Source organism: Petromyzon marinus, chromosome 24 (genome assembly GCF_048934315.1).
Source record: "Petromyzon marinus isolate PM22_M1 ecotype Great Lakes invasive population chromosome 24, UKy_Petmar_22M1.pri1.0, whole genome shotgun sequence".
Lineage (NCBI taxonomy): Eukaryota > Metazoa > Chordata > Hyperoartia > Petromyzontiformes > Petromyzontidae > Petromyzon > Petromyzon marinus.
This window is the reverse complement of record NC_133690.1, coordinates 2,662,207-2,686,558: the sequence shown is the minus strand read 5'-3', so window position 1 is coordinate 2,686,558 and position 24,352 is coordinate 2,662,207. Positions and strand designations below refer to the sequence as shown.

At 49.1% G+C, this 24,352-nt stretch overlaps 1 protein-coding gene across 4 annotated transcripts in view; it reads right to left on the bottom strand.

Moving 5' to 3' along the window:
* Positions 1–24,352, bottom strand: part of LOC116945488 (ATP-binding cassette sub-family C member 8) — a 130,580-nt gene that overhangs the window by 27,500 nt on the left and 78,728 nt on the right. For all 4 annotated transcript variants that reach the window (XM_076069296.1, XM_076069298.1, XM_076069297.1 and 1 more), the window contains 12 exons: positions 24,081–24,165; positions 21,558–21,638; positions 19,429–19,566; positions 18,816–18,941; positions 18,389–18,497; positions 14,673–14,935; positions 9,462–9,631; positions 8,137–8,206; positions 5,502–5,659; positions 4,050–4,142; positions 3,028–3,130; positions 750–863 (listed from right to left, as the gene is read on the bottom strand). In XM_076069296.1, coding sequence (XP_075925411.1) covers positions 750–863; positions 3,028–3,130; positions 4,050–4,142; positions 5,502–5,659; positions 8,137–8,206; positions 9,462–9,631; positions 14,673–14,935; positions 18,389–18,497; positions 18,816–18,941; positions 19,429–19,566; positions 21,558–21,638; positions 24,081–24,165 — 1,510 coding nt within the window. The remainder of the gene's footprint in view (positions 1–749; positions 864–3,027; positions 3,131–4,049; positions 4,143–5,501; positions 5,660–8,136; positions 8,207–9,461; positions 9,632–14,672; positions 14,936–18,388; positions 18,498–18,815; positions 18,942–19,428; positions 19,567–21,557; positions 21,639–24,080; positions 24,166–24,352) is intronic.

Here is a 24,352-nt window from a genome sequence, read left to right as displayed (position 1 = left end):
GAAACCGGGTCGCACAGCAGGGGGTGAGCGGTGGGCGAGCGAGCGAAGCCTCATCTGTTATTTACAGCCGCTCCCCATCGCTCGCATTACCGTCTGAGCTCCGCCTCCTGTCAGATCAGCGGCGGCACCCCCAGATGGGACCGACTAGTTGCAGGAAAAGAAGCTCAGGGCTCCCACTGATTCTGCATTATGGTGAGTTGTATAATTATTTAATTACATATGTTACAATGTAATAATAATAGAAATAAAGTGCACAATGAATGTAATGCGCTTGAATCATCCCGAAATCATCCCCCCCCCCCGCCCCCCCCCAGACCGTGAAAACATTGCCTTCCACGAAACCGGTCCCTGGTGCCAAAAATGTTGGGGACCGCTGCCATAGAAAATAAAAATGCTCGCCTGCTAAAGAAATGCACCTCTTCACCACCTTCTATCACTTGTGGCCAGGTGGCTTCTGATAAAGAACTAATAGCTGAGTGGGCTTTACCTGGTAATATAAAAAGTTTAGTTTATTTTTAGTGATTTGCTTACTTTTCCGATTGTTTTTATCGCTGTAACTTTCTGACTTACCCCCCTTGCCAGACATCTTAGTTTAAAGAGTTTTGTAGCTCAACGGATTTCCCGAGGATAAATAAAAGATTATGATTCTCACAGCCCCCCCCCCCATCCCCCCCTCCCAGGAGAAGACTGTTTGAACAGAATTGCACTCCATGCCATTCCCAGGTGACGGTAGCGGTAGTGGGCCTCACCATGAGCGCGTAGGTGAGGCACAGGCCCACGCGTGCCGACGACAGCGTGTTGTTCCACGAGTCGGTGATGGAGGCCACGGACGCGATCAGCACGATGCACGCCCCGATGTAATCCTTGCACCACGCAGAGAGAGAGAGAGCCGGCACGGCCGCTAAACTCCCGCCATGCAAACACCGCCATCTTTCACTTGTCCACAAACACTAAAATTACAAACTATTTTTTATTTTACCAGGCAAGGCCCCACTGAGCTGTATAGCTCTTTTTTTAGAAGCGACCTGATTGCCCAATGAAGTAGCTTATCACGTGGGAATTTATAGCAGCCAAATACTTTAAATGCATGTTTCTAAATATCGAGGGGAAAACCCGAGGATCTGGAGAAAAATCTACCCGACCACGGGGAGAACATGCAAACTCCAAATATACAAGCGTCAGGGTCGGGATCGAACCCATGAACTCCTGTATACCAGGCGAGGTAGTTAACATCTTGCCACCGTGGCAAGTTGTTCAGATTTCAGGATGGGCCCAAGTTGGGATGTTTGAACAATTCTCAAGTGGGTGTTCTGCACCAGAAAAAAAAAAAACAATCACGAGGGAATGACACTGCATGGGTATAGGTCAGCAGAACACTTGATGTGCTGCCACCTGTTAGCCACGTCCGAGCTCAGTAAGGTGGGAATCAGATAGGACATAATGAAAACTGCATGATCTTGATTTGAAGCTTCGGTAATGTCACGTAGGTAGAAATAAAAAAAAATCACGACGTTTCGAATGCAACACAAGCGTCCGTCTTCAGGTGAAAATCGCGACAGCTGCGATGTCTGCTGCGAGCAGCACGATGTCCGCTGCCTTTACGTGACTTTACCGAGAGAACCAAAGAGTATGAAAACTGCATGATCCATCAACTTTGACTCCAAATTGCAGTGTTACAGGTGTGAGGCACTAACTTTGACTCCATACAGGTGCGAGGCACCAACTTTGACTCCACATTGCAGTGTTACAGGTGTGAGGCACCATGCCATTGTCATGCATTAATATGCCACCATCGATACATAACATAATTTGGCCATCATTATGAAGGCAGCACACGGTATGTATGGGCTTGTGGGCCGTACTGAGGCCATAGAGAGCCCAGGAATAGCCGCGACTGCGTGGCTTTCACTGCATTGCTTGGAGTTATGCCCGAGTCGTGAAAAACTCAAACATTTTGATTAACCTTTAATAAGGTAACTTAAAGGATTAAAGAACACAACCCAGGTTAATGACGTAAGTCAAACGCTTAAGTGGAGCTGGGTAGGGCACATCTCAAGAAGGAATGATGGGCGATGGTTAAGTATAATAACGGAGAGGCGGTTAATGGAATTAGTCCGATAGAGCGTCCAGTAGGGAGATGCAGCAATGAAATCAGTTCATGGGTAGGTGCCAGGTAGATGATTACATCACAGAATCGTAAGAGGTGGCAATAGCTTGGGGGAGGAGCTTCATCCAGCAGTGGAATGACCATGACTGATGATGAAAACGATGCTCATATTGTTGTACCAATATTCTTCAAGAATTCATTTAATTTATTGTAGCTTTCACATCACTTTAACTTGCCAGCTAGATTTCCTGCCCAGTTTAAGCGAGTCCTCCAGGCTGGGCTGTCCAGGATGAGGGGAGACAGGATGAGTTGTCGTTACTCATTACCGGTTGTAACCTGAAGGATGAGCGTGGTGGTGAATAGCTGTAATCCAGTGCTTGGACGGGATTCACAGATGACGCTGACTAATCAAAGGCACGAGACTCCCAGCCTGGCAGACTATGAGATGGCCAGTAGATAGCGTTACAGCAAGTGAGCTTGTGGCCGATATATACAATTCGCTAATAGGGGTTCTTTTTCCCCTGCATACATGTGGCTTTTCTCCACATATTCCAAAAAATTACCCAAATGCAAAATGTAAGTGACCAAACATCTCAATGTAAAGCCTTCAACAAAACACTGCGAGAATCATTATGCTTATCAAGATAATAAAAAGCATAAATATAGCAGACCGAATAGTTAAAATCAAATTGATTACATATTTATGATTTTATGTGTACCTGGCTGGCAGTAAATACACCCGTCAGATAATTTACCTCAATAACCAGACACTGCATGCCCCTGTGTTTACCAGATTCGGCCACCAGCCCCTAAAACCCTTACACCTGCTCATCCAGTGCACACTCACCGCTCTCACCGCACACGCCCCACGTCGCTCGCCAAATGCCATCGCTGGCCAGTGACCGCTGCAGCCAACTTACCAGGCGCACCTCCAGCCAGCGGTTGGCAGCTGACAGGAAGAGGTACGAGATGTTGTTGGCGTCCGTGAGCTCCAGCAGCCGCTGGCGGAAGCGAACCTCGTGCCTGCGCGAGACCGAGAACAACGACCATGGGTGAAACACGGCGGAGACCCTTGGTGCACTCTCCTGATCCAGTGCTGTGACAGACGGGCCGTGGTGGTTATGGTGCGTGTGTGTTGGCAAATTCGTGTGATCTAGCACCGTGAGAGACGTGCCGTGGTGGTTATGGTGCGTGTGTGTTGGTAAATTCCTGTGATCTAGCACCGTGACAGACGTGCCGTGGTGGTTATGGTGCGTGTGTGTTGGTAAATTCCTGTGATCTAGCACCGTGACAGACGGGCCGTGGTGGTTATGGTGCGTGTGTGTTGGCAAATTCCTGTGATCTAGCACCGTGACAGACAGGCCGTGGTGGTTATGGTGCGTGTGTGTTGGTAAATGCCCGTGATCTAGCACCGTGATAGACGGGCCGTGGTGGTTATGGTGCGTGTGTGTTGGTAAATGCCCGTGATCCAGCACTGCACCTCCGATGAGCACAGTCGGCTACGCACGGTGCGAAAGAAGTTAAACGTACATACAACACTCGTTTAGTATTTAAAACGCAAACTAAACAATTTTTTCACTTAATAAATTAAGCCCTACTGAGTGTACAGCTCTTTTTCAGAAGCGACCATGCTATCACAAGTCATAGCTCGACGAAGTGGCTTATCACGTGAACATTTCTAGAATCCAAACACTCTAAATGCGTGACATTGATTCTCCCTGTGGAGGGGAAAACCAGAGGACCCGGAAAAAAATCCACGCGACCACGGGGAGAGAGAGAGAGACTCGCAAACTCCAGACATACAGCAGTCGTCAGGGTCAGGATCGAACCCACGACCTGCTGTATACCAGGCGAGGTGGTTAACATCTCACCACCGTGGCGCCCATGCGTGCGAAGGTGCAGCTATTTATTCCTGCACGAACAGAGGAGCAATGAAGAATACCGGAAGGCACGGATGGTGGTGATGCCCTCGACGGTCTCAGAAAAATGTGAGAATAGCGGCAGCTGGGTGCTGTCGTCCAGTTCCTGCAGGTCCCTGCAGAGCGACACAGACAGCTGTGATTCACGGAACGTTCAGCAGTACCAGAGGACGTCAAGTTCGTGTATTCAATAAAAGAGAAAAAAATCATCTTTACCTTTCTGGCAATAATACTGGCAAAAAGGGTCCCGTAGATATAACTGCTCGAACCTAGCTTTTAATACTCTGATACGTGCATTGCCTTTGTGCTGTTCGCCTTTTGGCGTCCTCTGGTTCAACACTGGTGAGACTAGCCCATAGAGAAGGCTATCTCTGGTGTAGACCAATCAGTTTTAAAGACAAAGCATATATTATCAGAGCATGTTTGTTTGCATATTTTACCACAAACATGTGTGGTTAATGCAGAATCGATGCCTTGCAATGGGTGTCTATTGGTGTTTGAACATCTTAACACCTTATTCTTTGGATCTTTCGGTAAAGTCACGTAGATAGGTTCAAAGAAAATAACAAAAAACTACGACGTTTCGATCGCAACACAAGCAGTCGTCATCAGGAAAAGGGGGCTAGCTTCTAACGGCAACCTATTTGTAAAGGTGTAAGGGATCTGCGAGCCACCCTCACGCACTCGCACCACGCAGACATGAAATCTCCGCACTCAGTATAACACGCACCAATCACAGACACGGGAATACACTAGACGGGGGTCAAGGGTTAAAGGGCACTGACGTCACCCGGACCAGGCGTGCGAGAGGAGGATGTGTATTGGGAACGAGGGCGGAGATGGAGGTGTTAAAAGGGGCTGTGAGACGCGTGTTCGAGGTTGGTTTTGGAATGAGTGCGGCTGTGGGTTAAAGAATAAAGAAGTGCTTAACCAGTCTCCGGCTCCTCTTCAAAGGTTTGAAATGGGCTTAGCCCACATGTCAGCAGCATGGACGGGGCAGCTAATGTTAATGGTGGAAAACCCACCACTGTCGCAGTCGCCACTTACATTAACATAAGCTGCCCCGCCCATGCTGCTGACATTTGGGCTACGCCCATTTCAAACCTTTAGAAATAGGTTGCCTTTAGAAGCTAGCCCCCTTTTCCTGATGACCACCGTTTGTGTTGCGATCGAAACGTTGTACTTTTTTGTTATTTTTTTTTTACCTATCTACGTGACTTTACCGAAAGACCCAAAGAATATGAATTTCTGCAGTCACGAAAGCTTTAAGTCAAGATCTTAACACCTTCTGTACAGTTACAAAACAGGGTACAAAGCCTGTTCTTTTTTTTCATCATTTTGATACTTGCAGAAAGCGGTGCATTGGCAGGGCTGCGAAAGCAGAAATGAAAAGAGCTCAACACATTCGTCGGTGCGAAAGAAGTTCAACATGCACATGTACGTACGTACAGGGCACCGCAGGCTGGTGCTCTCACCTAGAGGCAACGCGGAAGTACTTCTGGATAAAGTAGTAGGCGATGGCGAGCGGCACGAGGGCGATGAGGAAGATGGGCGTCACGTAGGCGATTATCCCGAGCGCCGACAGGCACAGCAGCGCCGAGCGCATCAGTGACTCCAGCGTCGTCGGGATTTGCTGCGAGGAATCATCAAGAAGCAGTGTTCGGCATGTGCGTCTGTCTGTTTGTGCCTGTTTATCCTGTCTATCCGGGAAGGGGAGCGGTTAGTGGAGCGGTTCGCATGCTGAGCTATGAACCCGGAGACCCCAGTTCGATTCTCGCTCTAACGGCAACCAACACCAGTGACAATTATCTGAACTTGTACTGCACCTCCCCTAGGTCGACTCAGACTCAGATTAGTAAAATATCGCCATTGGGGAGACAAAGGTGGCCGGGCGTGCTGCTGGACCACCCACCCCCTCGTGTGTCGTACCTGCCTTCATAAGTGCTGCTCTTTAACAACACTTACCCCAATAATCTGTTAAGGCTATATGGCGGATCTTTGTCTTTGTCTGTCTGTCTTATCGTGTATCAGTGTGCCCAGTATCATTATGACCATTCCCATGTGAACGTGTGTCCCTTATAGAGGTGCCTGTGTGTGTCTTCTGTGTCTATCTGCTCAGTAAAATTCCCAGTGCTTGCCCATGTGATAATGTATTTTCACATTTACTAAAATGAAAGCAATATAAGGTAAATCGCACTTTTAGCATTTACACCAAAAGTAAAGTACAAACACAGGATAGTTACTGCACGAGGCAGTATATCAGTGAGCAATGTATAAACACAGGCTCTTATTCACAGATTCATCGTCTTTAGTTTCATCGCTAACTTGTGTGTCCTCTGGGTAATTGACGTCATACTGGATAATATTGGTCGCAAGAGCCTACGTGGATATCTCATGGTGGTTGTCAAGGGGGGCCCAACTCGAAGCCTTGGCCACCTGGGAGGAGGGGAGGGGCAAGGCACCCCCTGCCCCCACGCTCGTTATGCTAATGGGTGTACCTATATAGATTTATCTTTTGCGTGTGGTCCCTTTTATCTGTGTGCGTACATGCAGGACATTTTGCATCTGTAGATCGGGAATGCCATTTCACAGTCCAAACACAACGTAGTTCGGGGGTAAACAAAGGGTTTATGAGGCTACACGAGAGAGCTGCGACGACGTCTTATTGTCAACAATCGTTCCTTGTTGGATTTGTCAGTGCTCTTTAACGGCTACCCCGCACCCTCGTGAACAATTGTTACGACTTAAAATGTTGAGACGATAACAGCTTCTGGAGGTAGGCGAAGGGCAGTGGAAACCGTTTCTCTCCTGGACCGAGTCTCGTCTCTCAGGGGGAGTGACTGCCATTCAACGGTTGTGACTGTTCACAATGCTGCCCATAGCACTTACTCGTAAGATTTTAACATCAAAACTTCGTTTGACTGAGCAAAAGCGGAGGATTCAATGGGGCGGGTGATGGAGATTATTGCTTCCCCCCCAGGTGGCTCCGAAAAGTGGTATTTTATCGATATTTAGCAGAGAAAATGGATTTAATGTTTTATGCTTGTTAATGGTCCTTTTTAAAAAGCTTGTAATTTGGGGACCGCCTCCCTTGGGAATATTTTAACTCGTTTATTAGCAACCCGCAAGTCCTTTGGAAGTGACTGTCCATTCGTCCCGCCCAGCCAGCCAGCAAAACTTTTTAACTTAAATAGAACCCTGTGTCTTCTCTCCACCTATTGCCTTCTCGGTGCTGTATATCCCAATTTGTTTTACTTTGCCTCCATTCACATCCGTTTCTCTATTTCTCGGTCCCCTCTTCGAGCTCTCCCTCTGTATTCCTCTCCTCCAACAACAAGAGCAGCCGCCATTTGCCATTAAGTGGCAGTGACATCATTAGAGCCCTTGTGTCAGGCTATGTGCACTTTAAGGCCACGTGAAGTGTCGAACGCTCGCTGGCAGTAGGTCATGGGACAGACCCAGGTGCCATGGGTTGGCCGGGGTGGAGGGTGGGTGGCAGGGGAGGTGTGACATCATTATCATGCGCAAACCCAGATCAACGCTGTGGCATGCGGGTGACATCATCACACAGATGCGAGCAGTCACATTACTACCGAGCACGCGCACTTGTGCGCTAGCCGGCCAGGCAGACAGGAATCCAGGCAGAAAACTTTTTTTTACATAGTATTCTTTTTCGATTTGAAGCTTTCGTGACTGCAAGGATTCATCTTCTTTGGTTCTTTCGGTAAAGTCACATAGAATGAGAGCTCTGTCGTCCCGACAGGTCTGTACCTTTCACCTGAAGACGGCCGCTTGCGTTGTGGCCGAAACGTCGTGAGAATTTTATTGTGTTATTTTATTATTTTATTCTCATTCTACGTGACTTTACCGAAAGAACCAAAGAAGATAGTATTCTTCATCCAGAAAAGCCAGGAGGGTCCTGCATTGGGTTTTTATTTAAGATGAACTGCAAGCGGCACAGATCTACAACAGAAAAGGGGAAATCCTTCATCCGAGCTGTGTTGGTCGTCACCCAAATGTAAAGCAGATGGCGACTTGTGATGACGAAGTGCAGGACCACACATTTGTAACAATGTCCGTCTCACAAAGTCTGTGTCACACAGTCCCCACCTGGTCCATGATGTTCGTGTCAGCTGAGAAGCGGTTGAGGATGTGTCCCAGGGGAGTCGTGTCAAAATACCTGAAGTAGGGAAAAAAAACCGACATGACTTACACCTGATGGTACTTGCCTGTAAACACATTGTCAATGCTTATATCCGATTCTAAAAACTAAACTCTTTTTATTTCACCAGGTAAGGCCCACTGAACTATGTAACTCTTTTTCAGAAGCGACCTGGCTAAGCAAATGATAGCATAACGAAGTGGCTTACTTGTGGAAATGTATAGCAGCCAAAAATTTCAAGCGACAACGGAGAGAGAGAGACACATGCCAACTCCACATATACAGGCGTCAGGGTCGGGATTGAACCCACCGATGCTGTTGTCTTAGCGCTCAAGACCGATGCTGCTGCTGTTACTCTGATCCTGAAAAAAAAACTTCACATTGGAAGCCAGCAACCCTGAAAACTCTCATCCTATCTCAAGCCACCCTTGGCTTGGAGAAATTCCTAGGTAAGGTCATCTCCTGACGTGACTTCCATTCACCTCTCTCTCCATCCTCTAACAACCCAGTACAATTGGGTTTCTGCCAACAGCATTCAGTCAGAGCTGCTCTCCTATGAGTGGTAAATAACCTCCTTCCTCCTCAGATAAGTTTTAGAGCGTGTGACATTTAATCTCCCATCGCGCCTTTAATTTTTAGTGATGCTTGTTTACCCAGGAGAGCCTCACTGAGTTTCAAGACTCGTTTTAAGGAGTGTCCTGCCAAGTTTTTCACAGTATGAGGGCAATATTTATGCTGAGTGTAATCTCAAATGAGTCATTATTAGGTGATTTTTTTAGCATTGGAATGTCTGGCCAATATTAGTTATATTGTATGATTTATTAGGTATTGGAGGTAACTGGAGAAACCCAGAGGAAATCCATGCCAAACAAGGGGGAGATCATACAAACGCCACAGATAAAGAAGCCTGAGTCGGGAATGGCAGACCCAGACCATTCCTGCTGCGTGGCACGAGTGTTTCCACTGTGTATACATATTTTTGTGACACCGTACGTAGCCAACCGCACTCATCAGAGGTGTGGGCAGAAAGAACAACAACCACTGTGCCACTCCACCACCCAGGGGCAAGTCTCGTGGAAGATGCCCTAAGGTACGTACTCATGAGAAGCTGAGTAAAGCCAGGGGAAGCCTTCGTCAGGTGTGGAGGGGCTGATGGTCACTACCATCGGGCTCATCTCTGCTAAAGAAGCACCACAATCATGCCGAGGCCTCCTGCGAGGGCCTCGCTCGGACGACTCAATCACAGGGGCCCGGCCGTGCGCGCTGCTGCTACCTCATAGGCGCCAGCACGATCCTCTTGAGCATGTTGTTGTGCACGTTCCTGGCCGTCTTGAGGCCGGTCCACTCCACGGTGAGGGACGTGATGAAGCAGAGCGCGATGCCCGAGCAGCAGAGCAGCCCGAATACCATGGGGTAGATGCAGAGGATGCGGCAGCCCTGCAGCTGCAAGGCAACACAGTGATTGTATTTCGGAATCAGAATCTCTATTTATAGAGTACCGGAGGAATCCGCTGAGCTATAAAGCTCTTTTGCACAGATGTCCAATAGCGGCGGGTCAGAAGGTTACAACAACAAACAATATGAAAACGCGATAGTATAGCAAAGGTAAACAGATCACAAAAAAAACTATTCCATGTTTAGTTTACCAGGTAAATCCCATTGAGCTAATAACTTATTTTTCAGAAGCGACCTGGCCACAAATGATAGCTCAACGAAGTGGCTTATCACGTGGAAATGTACAGCAGCCAAATACTCTAAACGCATGTTTCTAAATGTGGAGGGAAAAATCCATGTGACCACGGAGAGAACACACAAACTTCAAATATACAGCAGGCGTCAGGGTCCGGATCGAACCCATGAACTCTGGTATACCAGGCAAGGTCGTTAACATCTGGCAATACTCAATAACCTCCACGCTGTCTCAATCACCATCACACTCAATCAGAATCGTATACGAGAATAAAGTGGAGTGTCCAAACAACCTCGCAGACAAACCAGAATTCTGCTCAGCGCACCGCCGCCTTGACACAAACCATTGCATAACTGGCAAGTGTCTCATACACAGCGGCCTTGCTGCTCACATTCGTAGGTATAGTCTGTTCTCCTACAATGCCTCGTGTTGTTTTCATAACGCAAAGCGGATATAACGCGATGAATGTATCAGGGAAAACATTTTCTATAACGCGGTTGGATACAACGCGATTGAGTGAACAGAACTACGTCGCGCGAGTAGGAATAAGCGGTTGTATGGCTGCCTCGCCGTAGCATCGCACAAGGCGTTGGGATGCTGCTGGATGCTTCGAGATGCTACCCACGTGCCTCGGTCTTTGTTCAGCCTGCGTACGCATCTCACGTGTTATCGCAGACTGCTTTACCCTATATTTTTTTATTATAACCAGATTTTTCCATAACACAGTCTATTCTATACCGCGTTATAGAATAGACTGTACATGCCACTGCAGCCAACTATACGGTCAAACTGAACACTTCATGTGAGGTGATGTGCACACATGGAGGTGCACCCAGGCCTGATGAGATGGGTGGGAATGTAATGCAACTGGATAGTGACTCCTCCAAGCTTCAGGGGGTCCCCTAAATTATAAAAAAAAATATTTTGGTTTTACATGGAAAGGGATAGAAGCCCAGAAGTGGAAAGTAAATGAAGGTTGAGTCAAGAAAAGTAATGGCTCTTACCCTGGATATTCATAGGTAAGGCGTAGGTACCAGGCTGTTCAATTTCAGCTTGAATCTTTGTCACATTATTTGATTACAACGTTTTCTGGATGGACTCCTGGCTGGATTCCTGTCTGCCTGCCTGGAGTGCGCCCAAGTGCACGGTGTGCAGTGGTGACGTCACCCGCATTCCACAGCTTTGAGCCGGGTTCACGCTTCGTGCTGACGTCACTCCCCGCGCCCCCCCCCCCCCTGCACTCTGGACGTGCATCCCGCGAAGCTGCGATAGAGGAGCGAGGTAGAAGAGAGAGATAGAGGAGGAAGGGAGGAAGAGGCAGAGGAATGGAGAGGAGAGGGGTGGGGAGAGAGTGAAAGGGCGTGAAATGGATAGTGAGGGAAAGTGACAACCAGTGGCAGGATTAAGGAGGGGGCAAGGGAGATTCAGATGGGAAAGGGATGGGTGGGAATAAGGAGAGCGAGGGAGAGAGATGAGAGAAACAGTGAGAGAAAGCGGGAGGGAAGAGGATGAGATGGTGTGGAGAAAGGAGAGAAATATAGAGAGAGGGAGGGAGAGGTAGCAGAGGGGACGGAGGAACAGAGAAACCGATAGAGATAATAAAGCGAGAAATCTAGATAAATTGGAATATGCAGCAGAGAGAAGGCATGGTAAAGGTGAAGAGAGACAGGGCTCAATATAACAATCAGAATTTTTATTTAGACTGGAGGAATCCGTTGAGAAATTACGCATTTTTTAACAGATGTCCGGTATGGGCGGGTCAGAAAAAAAGATCAAAAGTTTTGCGGGCTGGCTAGGAGGGAGGGAAGGACGATCACGTCCAAAGGACTTGCGAGTTTCTAGTTAATGATTAAAAACATACTTCATATTTAACACATCCCTCCTACTTCCCCCAGCAGACGTACCCTCATTCACTCACTCACCAATTATAATGCCACTCGCTCATACCCTAATTTCCCTCCCCCACAACGTTCCTCAAAGCATCAGCAACTCCGCTCCCTCTCACTCGAACCCCGTGTGGGACCCCAACTCGCTTGTTGGTGTTCTTCCGCTACGCTTCTACCCCTCGCGCTCCCCCAATCAGCCCCGCATGTCTCTGTACGCTGTACCTTCCTGCTTTTTTTCCCTACAAAATATATCCGTAAAAAAAAATATACCTTTTAAGCGTATACTTTGCAACAGAAGTATTTATGAGATGCTATGAGCATGAGTGACGCTGTATAACATGACAGTAACATTATGATAATTACTTCAGAGTGAATGTCACCGCACGGGCGTTGTGTTAAAACACGTGGGAATGGGGACACCACGTCGTGCCATGGCGATGCGCTAGACCAGGGGTCGGGAACCTATGGCTCGCGAGCCAGATGTGGCTCTTTTGATGATTGCATATGGCTCGCAGATAAAACAAAATATTCTCACTTGTTTTAATCCATCCATCGATTTTTCACTGCGCATGTCCTGTTCAGGGCTGCAGGAGCAATTGTCCATTATTTTAATTGGATGATACTGGCCTACGTTTGCCGTTGCTGGGTAAAACAGGTAAACGCCCCCTTTTGAATCAGTCTGAGACTGCGTCTGCTCGGTCATTAGCTCAAAGCTAACCCTTCGACGAAGAAGATGGCGAAAAGAAAAAAAGACGACGAGTATCGTACATTTCAGGACGAATGGACCGAAGAATTCGCCTTTGTGGAGAGAGCGGGTTCTGCGGTGTGTCTAATTTGCAATGACAAAATTACATCGTTGAAACGGTCGAATGTAAAGCGGCACTTCGACACGCGCCACGCTACCTTTGCATCAAAATACCCTGCGGGAGACAGCAGAAAGAAAGCGTGCCAAGAGCTTCTGAGCAGGGTGCAAGCTAGCCAGCAGCAACTCCGCGTATGGACCCGGCAAGGTGACTATAATTCGGCTAGCTTTGCTGGTTCTTTAGCAATAGTGAGGAACGGAAAACCATTCACAGATGGCGAGTATGCTAAAACGTTCATGCTGGATGTAGCCAATGAACTTTTTGATGATCTTCCGAACAAAGACAAGATAATCAAACGGATACAAGACATGCCTCTGTCGGCAAGAACTGTTCATGATCGTACCATCGTGATGGCAAACAAAGTGGAGGAAACGCAAGTGAAGGACATAAATGCAGCGCCGTTCTTTTCTCTGGCTTTGGATGAGTCAACAGACGTGAGCCATTTGTCGCAGTTCAGCGTGATTGCAAGATATGCTGTTGGTGACACACTGCGCGAAGGAAGTCTTGCTGTTCTGCCATTAAAAGGGTCCACAAGAGGTGAGGATTTATTCAAGTCTTTCATGGAGTTTGCTCAAGAAAAAAGTCTACCTATGGATAAACTTCTCTCAGTGTGTACTGATGGTGCTCCGTGTATGGTGGGGAAAAACAAAGGATTTGTGGCGCTTCTCCGTGAACATGAAAATAGACCCATCCTAAGTTTCCATTGCATTATACACCAGGAGGCACTTTGTGCTCAGATGTGTGACAGGCAGTTTGGCAAAGTGATGTCGCTGGTCATTCGTGTGATCAACTTTATTGTTGCCCGAGCCTTAAATGATCGCCAGTTTAAAACACTGCTGGATGAAGTTGTAAATAACTATCCTGGTCTGCTTTTGCACAGCAATGTGCGTTGGTTGTCAAGAGGGAAGGTGCTTAGCCGTTTTGCGGCTTGCCTGAACGAAATCCGGACTTTCCTTGAAATGAAAGGCGTCGGGCATCCTGAGCTAGCCGACACCGAGTGGCTCCTCAAGTTTTACTATCTCGTAGATCTGACTGAACATCTGAACCAGCTCAACGTGAAAATGCAAGGCATTGGAAATACAGTGTTATCCCTTCAACAAGCTGTATTTGCTTTTGAAAACAAGCTGGAGCTTTTCATCACGGATCTTGAAACAGGTCGTTTACTACATTTTGAAAAACTGAGCCAATTTAAAGATGCATGCACAGCAAGTGAGCCCATTCAAAACCTTGATCTCCACCAGCTAGCTGGCTGCACATCCAGTCTCCTACAGTCCTTCAAAGCACGCTTTGGAGAATTTCGTGAGCACACTCGTCTTTTTAAGTTCATCACCCATCCAAACGAGTGTTCACTGAACACAGCCGACCTGAATTACATCCCTGGTGTCTCCGTCAGAGATTTTGAAGCAGAAGTGGCTGACCTGAAGGCCTCAGACATGTGGGTGAATAAGTTCAAGTCACTGAATGAAGATTTGGAAAGAATCACACGACAGAAAGCGGAGTTGGCGAGCAAGCACATGTGGACAGAAATGAAAAAACTCCAACCCGAAGACCAGCTGATTCTCAAAACTTGGAACGCGCTTCCTGTCACATACCACACACTGCAGCGTGTGAGTATTGCTGTATTGACCATGTTTGGATCTACGTATGCATGTGAGCAGTCATTCTCACATCTTAAAAACATCAAGTCCAACCTACGATCACGTTTAACGGATGAAAGCCTCAACGCTTGCATGAAGCTTAACCTCACCAAGTACCAACCCAACTACAAAGACATCAGCAAATCCATGCAGCACCAGAAGTCGCATTAATGGTGAGTGTTATAACAACATTATTTAAAAGAATAAATTCAGAGGCTTATTATACTGACATTTAGTTGAATTCACTTTTAAAATATATTATATGGCTCTCACTGAAATAAATTTCCAAATTTTTTGCTTTCATGGCTCTCTTAGTCAAAAAGGTTCCCGACCCCTGCGCTAGACCGTCACTTTGAGGGTTCCTTATTTGTGCCGTGTCTGCGCGCTCGCCCCGGGCTCCAACCATACCGCCGCCTGCGTGCCGTTGCCCTGGCTGCAGTTGGACTGCTGCGCCGCGCCCGTGCAGTTGTAGGCGTCGGACGTCCACTCGGAGAGCCAGAAGTCGATGGCCACCATGGCCGAGTGCTTGAGCAGCTGGGACAGGATGAGCAGCAGCAGCAGAGGAGCGCCGCCCGACGTGAGGTAGCGCAGGAACGCGCCCCACGGCAGCTTGGCACGCTGACGGAATACGGAAGATACGTCGTCCTCATCATCGCTCTCCACCTCCTCCTCTGCGGGCCGGGGTGTCAGAGATCGCACACAGAGCGCACCGCCACGTTAGGTGTCAGAGATCGCACATGGTGCACTACCACACCGGGTGTCAGAGATCGCACACGGTGCACTACCACACCGGGTGTCAGAGATCACACATGGTGCACTACCACACCGGGTGTCAGAGATCACACACGGTGCACTACCACACCGGGTGTCAGACATCACACACGGTGCACTACCACACCGGGTGTCAGAGATCACACACGGTGCACCACCACGCGAGGTGTCAGAGATCACACACGGTGCACTACCACACTGGGTGTCAGACATCACACAGGTTGCACTACCACACCGGGTGTCAGAGATCACACACGGTGCACTACCACACCGGGTGTTAGACATCACACACGGTGCACTACCACACCGGGTGTCAGAGATCACACACGGTGCACTACCACACCGGGTGTCAGAGATCACACATGGTGCACTACCACACCGGGTGTCAGAGATCACACACGGTGCACTACCACACCGGGTGTCAGAGATCTCACACGGTGCACTACCACACCGGGTGTCAGAGATCACACATGGTGCACTACCACACCGGGTGTCAGAGATCACACACGGTGCACTACCACACCGGGTGTCAGACATCACACACAGAGCGCACCACCACGCGAGATGTTAGAGATCACACATGGTGCACTACCACCACGCGAGGTGTTAGAGATCACACACGGTGCACTACCACACCGGGTGTCAGAGATCACACACGGTGCACTACCACACCGGGTGTCAGAGATCACACACGGTGCACTACCACACTGGGTGTTAGACATCACACAGGTTGCACTACCACACCGGGTGTCAGAGATCACCACAGAGCGCACCACCACGCGAGGTGTCAGACATCACACAGGTTGCACTACCACACCGGGTGTCAGACATCACACACAGAGCGCACCACCACGCGAGGTGTCAGACATCACACACGGTGCACTACCACACCGGGTGTCAGAGATCACACACGGTGCACTACCACACCAGGTGTCAGACATTACACATGGTGCACTACCACACCGGGTGTCAGACATCACACACGGTGCACTACCACACCGGGTGTTAGACATCACACACGGTGCACTACCACACCGGGTGTCAGAGATCACACATGGTGCACTACCACACCGGGTGTCAGAGATCACACACGGTGCACTACCACACCGGGTGTCAGAGATCTCACACGGTGCACTACCACACCGGGTGTCAGAGATCACACATGGTGCACTACCACACCGGGTGTCAGAGATCACACACGGTGCACTACCACACCGGGTGTCAGACATCACACACAGAGCGCACCACCACGCGAGGTGTTAGAGATCACACACGGTGCACTACCACACCGGGTGTCAGACATCACACACGGTGCACTACCACACCGGGTGTCAGAGATCACACACGGTGCACTACCACACTGGGTGTTAGACATCACACAGGTTGCACTACCACACCGGGTGTCAGAGATCACCACAGAGCGCACCACCACGCGAGGTGTCAGACATCACACAGGTTGCACTACCACACCGGGTGTCAGACATCACACACAGAGCGCACCACCACGCGAGGTGTCAGACATCACACACGGTGCACTACCACACCGGGTGTCAGAGATCACACACGGTGCACTACCACACCGGGTGTCAGAGATCACACACGGTGCACTACCACACCGGGTGTCAGACATCACACAGGTTGCACTACCACACCGGGTGTCAGACATCACACACAGAGCGCACCACCACACGAGGTGTCAGACATCACACACGGTGCACTACCACACCGGGTGTCAGACATCACACACGGTGCACTACCACACCGGGTGTCAGACATCACACACGGTGCACTGCCACACAGGAGAATGCCATCGAGCTCAATTAAACTTGTCAAGTACAATTCGATAGGTTACAAGGAACAGTTGCGTATGTTTTCTGTGGCAGTCGAGGAAGTACTTTGCAGATCGAGAATGGGATTGCAGGAATTTCAAAGAGCAAACGTTCATCTTTTGGCACGAATTTTGGAATGCGTTCATTTTGCACCATTGTTTTTATTTAAATGTTCCGCTATTTTCACTTATAAATTGCAAGGGGAAGGGGAGACAGAGGGAAGGAAAAAAAGGTGGAATTGCAACCATGAAAATGTCGATGATAATGGTGATGATGTGCTTGGGGTAAGGCAAGATGGGGTTTTCTGTCACTCGTAAGATCTCCGACTGGTTGACAACGATAGAAAAATCTTCACAGTGTTCCACCACGAAGTGGTTGTAGAAGTCGACGTGTAAGTGTGGACGTTCCCTAATCCCAGCAACGTCTCACCCAACGCACACCCTTTAGTGGAAAAATAATCTCGGGTGGAAACCACTTTCTGTTTGGTGCAAACTGGTTGCATTGCATGGATAAATTAATTTTGAACTTCTTTCATACCGTACATAGCCAACGATGCTAATCAGAGGTGCGGGGGAAGGACAACAAACTTAAGACAAAAAGCAGTTCTAAAGAAATTCGTTTTCAATCTAGATTTTAAAGTACATATCTCCTGCGGCTTATCTAATATCGAAAAGAAAAGCATTCCAGATGGCCGCAGAAGCGCATCTGAAATTGCGCGATGTGGTGACCATCTTTGTTCGATGGCTATCCAAAAGCCGCTGCTGCGAGGATGACCGGAGTTTGCATGATGGTGTATGCTCCTTGACGAGATCAGCAAGGTATTTTGTTTCATTTGTGGGAATAACTTTGCATGTAATGAGTGCGACCTTATCATGCATTCGTTCGGCAACCGAAAGCCGCATTCATGACGGAAACACTTTTAATTTCCACCACTAGTTTATATGAATACGCCCGTTTGATATTGTATAAAAAAATATAATTAAGCCTGAATTCTTGTCTGGATTCCTGGCTGGCGCACGCCCAAGCTTGCGTGCGAGGTGGAGACGTCACTAGGCACATCCCCACGTGTCCCACAGCATTGAGCAGGGTTCGTCCGTCGCGATGATGTCACGACTCCCCCCACCCTCCACCCCGACCGCGTGTATCCCACACAAATGTGTAGGTAGTCAGTGCTATCATAGAAGATAAGAAAAAAGGTTTTGCTTGCTGGCTGACTGACTTACTGGCAGGAAGGAGGGAGGGAGGGAGGGACACGTCCTAAGGGCTGCTTATGCACAAAAAAAATATTCGGCAGAAAATCAGGTCAGGGGCAAAGACGTCAATCCGTGGCCATGTTTTTCCTTTAAATATTAAACCTTTGGGATTGCATTCTATCGGTATCGTAACAATGTGCGCACTACGCGTACAACGCCCGTGTCCCACCACAACCAATACACAACGCGTGATGACTACGTTCGGAGGGGGCGGAGCGTGATGGGCCCCGAGGGCTGGAGTGCGAGCGGCCGCTGGGGGTAGGTACCGCACCTTCCTCCTCCTCCTCGTCCTGCTGGGTTTTGAGCTGGGCCTCGCGCGAGTACATCGCCCGCCGGAGGTTCTTGCGCTCCAGCGCCGTCTTGCTCTCGGATATCGTTTCCTGCAGCGGAAGCGACACCAACGCCCAGTTCATTTGAGGTCTGCAATGACATTTGCTTACACCTGGCTAAGACCTCGAACGCAAGCATGGATACTTCTGTGGGTTAAGCTTCTGCTATTGGACAAAGAAAGAAATGAATGTCTGGGCTGAAAGGAAGATGCCCTGGTGCTGAACTGGACAGGGAGAAGAATGGACGTCTGCATGTGAAGTGGCAGCATGAAAATGTCATTTTATTGCGGATTTAGTCACGCAATTTTTTTGTCCGCAACAAAAGTGTTGAAGGTAGGACGTGCTTTGTGAATGGCTGCACGAAGGAACCTTCTCAAACTCCTGGTCCTGCCGGTTCATGAGCGTCTTCCAGTGCTCGTACAACTCGGGGTCGTTGTTCTGGATGTCCTTGAGGGTGCCCTCCCGAAGCACGGTCCCGTCCTTCATGGCGATTATCTGAAAATTCATAGAATGGAGGATGGGGGACGAGCAATGAACAGGTCATTGTGAAGTTTACATCCAGGCAGTTTCCTTATCATTCGTACATTTTAAACACGAATTTAATAACTGTAATATAGTAATACATCTGTGCACAGGAAAGGCTCACTGAGTAACGAGCAAAAACATCTGAAGAGGTTCCTGCTCAGAGCGTTTGTCCAGATGCAATCCACGCACTCTGCCTGTGAGAAACCTTACCACAAAAACCACCTGCACCGGTGCCGGCAAGTGCGAACCAAAAACGCACACGCCACGCCGTCGCACACCACCGGTCTCCCGCAGCAGCTCCCACAATTCCGAATCCTCCTGCCGACGGCTCGTGCAGCGCCCCTCTACGGCGGGGTCACCGCCTGCCCCTCCGGCGAGGATCCCGGCCACGAGACAAGGAACGGGGCAGCGGCGGTGCCAGGACACGGCGGAAGGGGGTGGCGGGCGCGGCTCCTACCCAGTCGGCGTGCGGCAGGTACTGCAGCTTGTGCGTGACGAGCACCACGGTGCGCTTGTCGTCACGCAGCAGCTTCAGGATTCCCTCCTGCATGAGGTGGTCGCTCAGGTGCACGTCCAGCGCCGAGAATGGGTCATCCTGAATGGGTGGGAGCGGAGGGAGGGTGGGAGGGCGGGCGAGTCAACGCTGTTGGAAATGGTCGCCAGCGGCACGCGAGTCGGCCGAGGGACTCCTCTTCTCCCAGGTAAGTGCTCCCTCTGGCTCTGTCCGCAAACATCCCCACCGGGCCCAGCGGGGTTGGCTCATGGCTCCGGTTTGGTGATATAAAGGTGCAGCCTTGTCATTGATTGTTCGTGCACGTGTGCATGTGTGTGTTGAACTTCTTTCGCACCGTATGTAGCCAACCGTGCTAGCCGGAGGTGCAGGGGGAAGCACAACAAACTAAACATAAAAAAGCTATTCTCAAGAAACGAGTTTTCAATTAAGATTTAAAAGTGCATAACTCCAGTGGCTTCCACTAGACCAAGCTCTAGAGAGACCCACTCGAGGATATTTGTTCTGCTCTCTCACTCTCTTCGGACGTCTAGGAGGAAGGGGAAATATCCACGCTTGATCTCAACACACACGACCCGCCAATAATCTAACTGCGGTGTACCCATTTATACTGCTGGGTGGAGAGAAGCCGGAGTGTTTAAAAAACTCGCCCCATTGTTTCACCCGCCACACCAGGATATTAAATCGTATCTTACTTTGATAAAACAAACATTACGAGATCTTAAGTCGATTGCCGATCATACCGAATCAAAATACGAAACGCTTCACCATGTAAGGTTTGGGTTGCTCACAATTTTTCTCAAATCACAGCTCTCCTGTGTGTGTTTAAACTAACGCGTAAGAATATGAACTCCACTTAGCCTCTGTGGGCAACCTGCGGCTCACGGGCCACCCGTGTTCTGTGAAGCCTCTCGTGGTGTCCATATCTCGGTGTCTCTATGGCGACGCGTGGGGTCATGATCTCAGTGTCTCTATGGCGACGCGTGGTGTCCTGATCTCAGTGTCTCTATGGCGACGCGTGGTGTCATGATCTCAGTGTCTCTATGGCGACGCGTGGGGTCATCTCAGTGTCTCTATGGCGACGCGTGGGGTTATGATCTCAGTGTCTCTATGGCAACGCGTGGGGTCATGATCTCAGTGTCTCTATGGCAACGCGTGGGGTCATGATCTCAGTGTCTCTATGGCGACGCGTGGGGTCATGATCTCAGTGTCTCTATGGCGACGCGTGAGGTCATGATCTCAGTGTCTCTATGGCGACGCGTGGGGTCATGATCTCAGTGTCTCTATGGCGACGCGTGGGGTCATGATCTCAGTGTCTCTATGGCGACGCGTGGGGTCATGATCTCAGTGTCTCTATGGCGACGCGTGGTGTCCGGATTAGTGCCCGAAGACGATGTCAAGATTGTGGAGGAGTATTCAGGTTGCCCAACTCGGTGGCTAGGAGATGTTAACTACCTCACCTTGTATACAGAGAGTCGTGGGTTCGATCACAACCCTGACACCTGTATATTTGGAGTTTGTGTCTCTCTCTCTCCCCGTGGTAATTTGGATTTTTCTCCGGGTCCTCTGGTTTTTCCGTCCACATATAGAATCCAGGTGCGTTTCGAGTATTTGGCAGCTATAAATTTCGACGTGAGAAGCCACTTCGTTGAGGTATCATTTGTGGCCAGGTCGCTTCTGAAAAAGAGCAATATAGCTGAGTGGGCCTTAGCTGGTAAAAAAAATAAATTGTTTATAGTCCAGATTTCCCATCACTGCTGTATGAGGTAGATGATCATGGAGTCAATATATAAACTGTGAATAGCAGTAGTTCTTCTCAATTCACTACCAGTGGTTTACACGTGCCCTTTAATGACAGCTTGTTTATGTGAGTATGTATGTATGTTGAACTTCTTTTGCACCGTACAGAGCCAACTGTGCTAATCGGGGGTGCGGGGGGGATAGGACAACAAGCTAAACACAATAGAGCGACGGAGCCTATCGATCAGCTGGGCGTCACAGCAGGTCACAGATGGCGAGACGCAGCCATGCCTGTAAAGGAGAAGGCGGGAGGAGCGGGCAGTGCTGGCGCTCACCAGGAACACCATGTTGGTCTCCTGGTAGATGGCCCGGGCCACGCTGATTCGCTGCCGTTGTCCTCCGCTGAGGTTGATGCCCTGCAGAGGGGTGGCGGCGATGCATGTGGGAAACATGGAGTCAAAGGTACAGGAGGAAGCATTCAGAAACGGCTACAGTCCTGAGAAAGGGGGAAGCGCTAAACGTTTTGGAATCGTACACAAACCTTGCGTGATGCAGAGTTGAGCATCGACACAGAGTTGACCAATTTGTGCGATTCCAGAAACGTGTCCAACACTGCCCAGCTTCCTCTACACAGAGCTCATCAGTGACCCCACCACCACACTGCACAGCTTCCTCTACACAGAGCTCATCAGTGACCCCACCACCACACTGCACAGCTTCCTCTACACACAGCTCATCAGTGTCCCCACCACCACACTACCCAGCTTCCTCTACACACAGATCATCAGTGACCCCACCACCACACTGCACAGCTTCCTCTACACACAGCTCATCAGTGACCCCACCACCACACTACCCAGCTTCCTCTACACAGAAATAATCAGTGACCCCACCACCACACTACCCACCTTCCTCTACACAGAGCTCATCAGTGACCCCACCACCACACTACCCACCTTCCTCTACACACAGCTCATCAGTGACCCCACCACCACACTACCCACCTTCCTCTACACAGAGCTCATCAGTGACCCCACCACCACACTACCCACCTTCCTCTACACACATCTCATCAGTGACCCCACCACCACACTGCACAGCCTCCTCCACACACAGCTCATCAGTGACCCCAACACCACACTGCACAGCTTCCTCTACACACAGCTCATCAGTGACCCCACCACCACACTGCACAGCTTCCTCTACACACAGATCATCAGTGACCCCACCACCACACTGCACAGCTTCCTCTACACAGATCATCAGTGACCCCACCACCACACTACCCACCTTCCTCTACACACAGCTCATCAGTGACCCCACCACCACACTGCACAGCTTCCTCTACACACAGCTCATCAGTGACCCCACAACCACACTACCCAGCTTCCTCTACACACAGCTCATCAGTGACCCCACCACCACACTGCACAGCTTCCTCTACACACAGATCATCAGCGAACCCACAACCACACTGCACAGCTTCCTCTAGACAGAGCTCATCAGTGACCCCAACAACACTCTGCAATTCACCAACTCTCAGACAAAGCAATTGAATGGTTAAATATCTTTGAACTAAACCTCTGATAGCTAGTTGCTCTTCATTGGCCGTACACAATCATCATCATCATCACCACGATAAACTGTGAAATATGCGTACGTTTGGAGGCTGGAACAAAAGTATCAAAATGTGTTCAGGCTTTGACATGCGTCCTGGCACATCATACACCATGACAAACGCTTTTTATGTATTTCTTCTTTCTGCAGTTATTTCAACAAACGTATGAACTGGCAAGTTTTTTTTATTATCACTTTAGGCTTCTATATATAAAAATAAGACTATAATATGTGTAGATAATAGACAAATCAATCTCCATTCAGGCACATTACTTTCACGTGTATTTGTTATGAGACACGGTGAGAAATACGGAGTTCCAGGATGCAGAAGGGAAAAAGTCATTTCCAAAAGGTAGTGAATACTGAAGAGACGATTGAAAATGCACCCCAGAAACTTTTATACAGCAGTCAAAATGTTGAAATCAGGTCACCCAGTAACAGCTTCTGGTGAGTACTGCTGAGATGATGAATAGGGAATAATATGAATAATCCAATTGAACTCAATTATCAAATAAAGCTGAAAGGGGTAAACAGCATTTGCCACAGGATGGGAAATTGCATCACTAAATTACGATGGACAAGTAACACATCAGGGAAATATTTACCGAAAGTTTCGTTGGCTTTTTATACCAATTATCACCCAATTGTGATGCGATCGGTGTCACACCATGCAACACAGACATTCCCGCTCGCAATTCCCACAGTGAGCCTTACACCATCTCGTGTTACAGAACAACCCACGGAAGTTGACGTCAAAACATCATTCTCGAGTCCCTTCTGTCAGCTTCATTATCCACACGAGCAGCACACCTTGTATACGCAACGCAAAGAGCGTCCACTGCGTGGCAATCGCTAAGCAATTCAGAATAACTATGAATATGATAAGGATGACACCAAAATACATACACATTTCATGTTACTCACAATGAACTTTGGTTCAATGCAATAGGCCAGGGCTGGTGCTAGGTGGGTGCCCGGGGTGGGCCCTGGACCATCAATGTCCTGCTGGCCCACCCAAGTTCTCTCCACCTAGCAGTGAATCACCATTACGGTGGCGGCTCCACACAGCAGCTCGACGGGACCCCCACCCCACCCCCCACATCTGACAGCACCTGCAGCTGGGCCTGAATAAAGCTTTAATCTGATCTTAATGAATCACGTGGTAATACACTTTACCCTGCAGGAGAATTGGTTAGGCACGCACTTTGTAATGATTGTGCAAATGGTGGTAGTACACTGACCCGCTCTCCGATCATCGTCTGGTCTCCCTGTGGCAGGATATCAATGTCTGGCTGAAGAGAGCAGGCGTCAATCACTGCAATGTACCTGTTTGAACAAACGAGGCACCAATTGTAAGGTACAACACGTGTGCCCTGCATGGAACAATCAGGCACGCAAGCACGCACACATTCACACAGAGGAACGCATACTCATATACTCACACACTAAAGCACATACAAAACCAACTGCCGTTCACCATTAAGTGGCAGTGACGTCACCGCAGTGCCTGTGC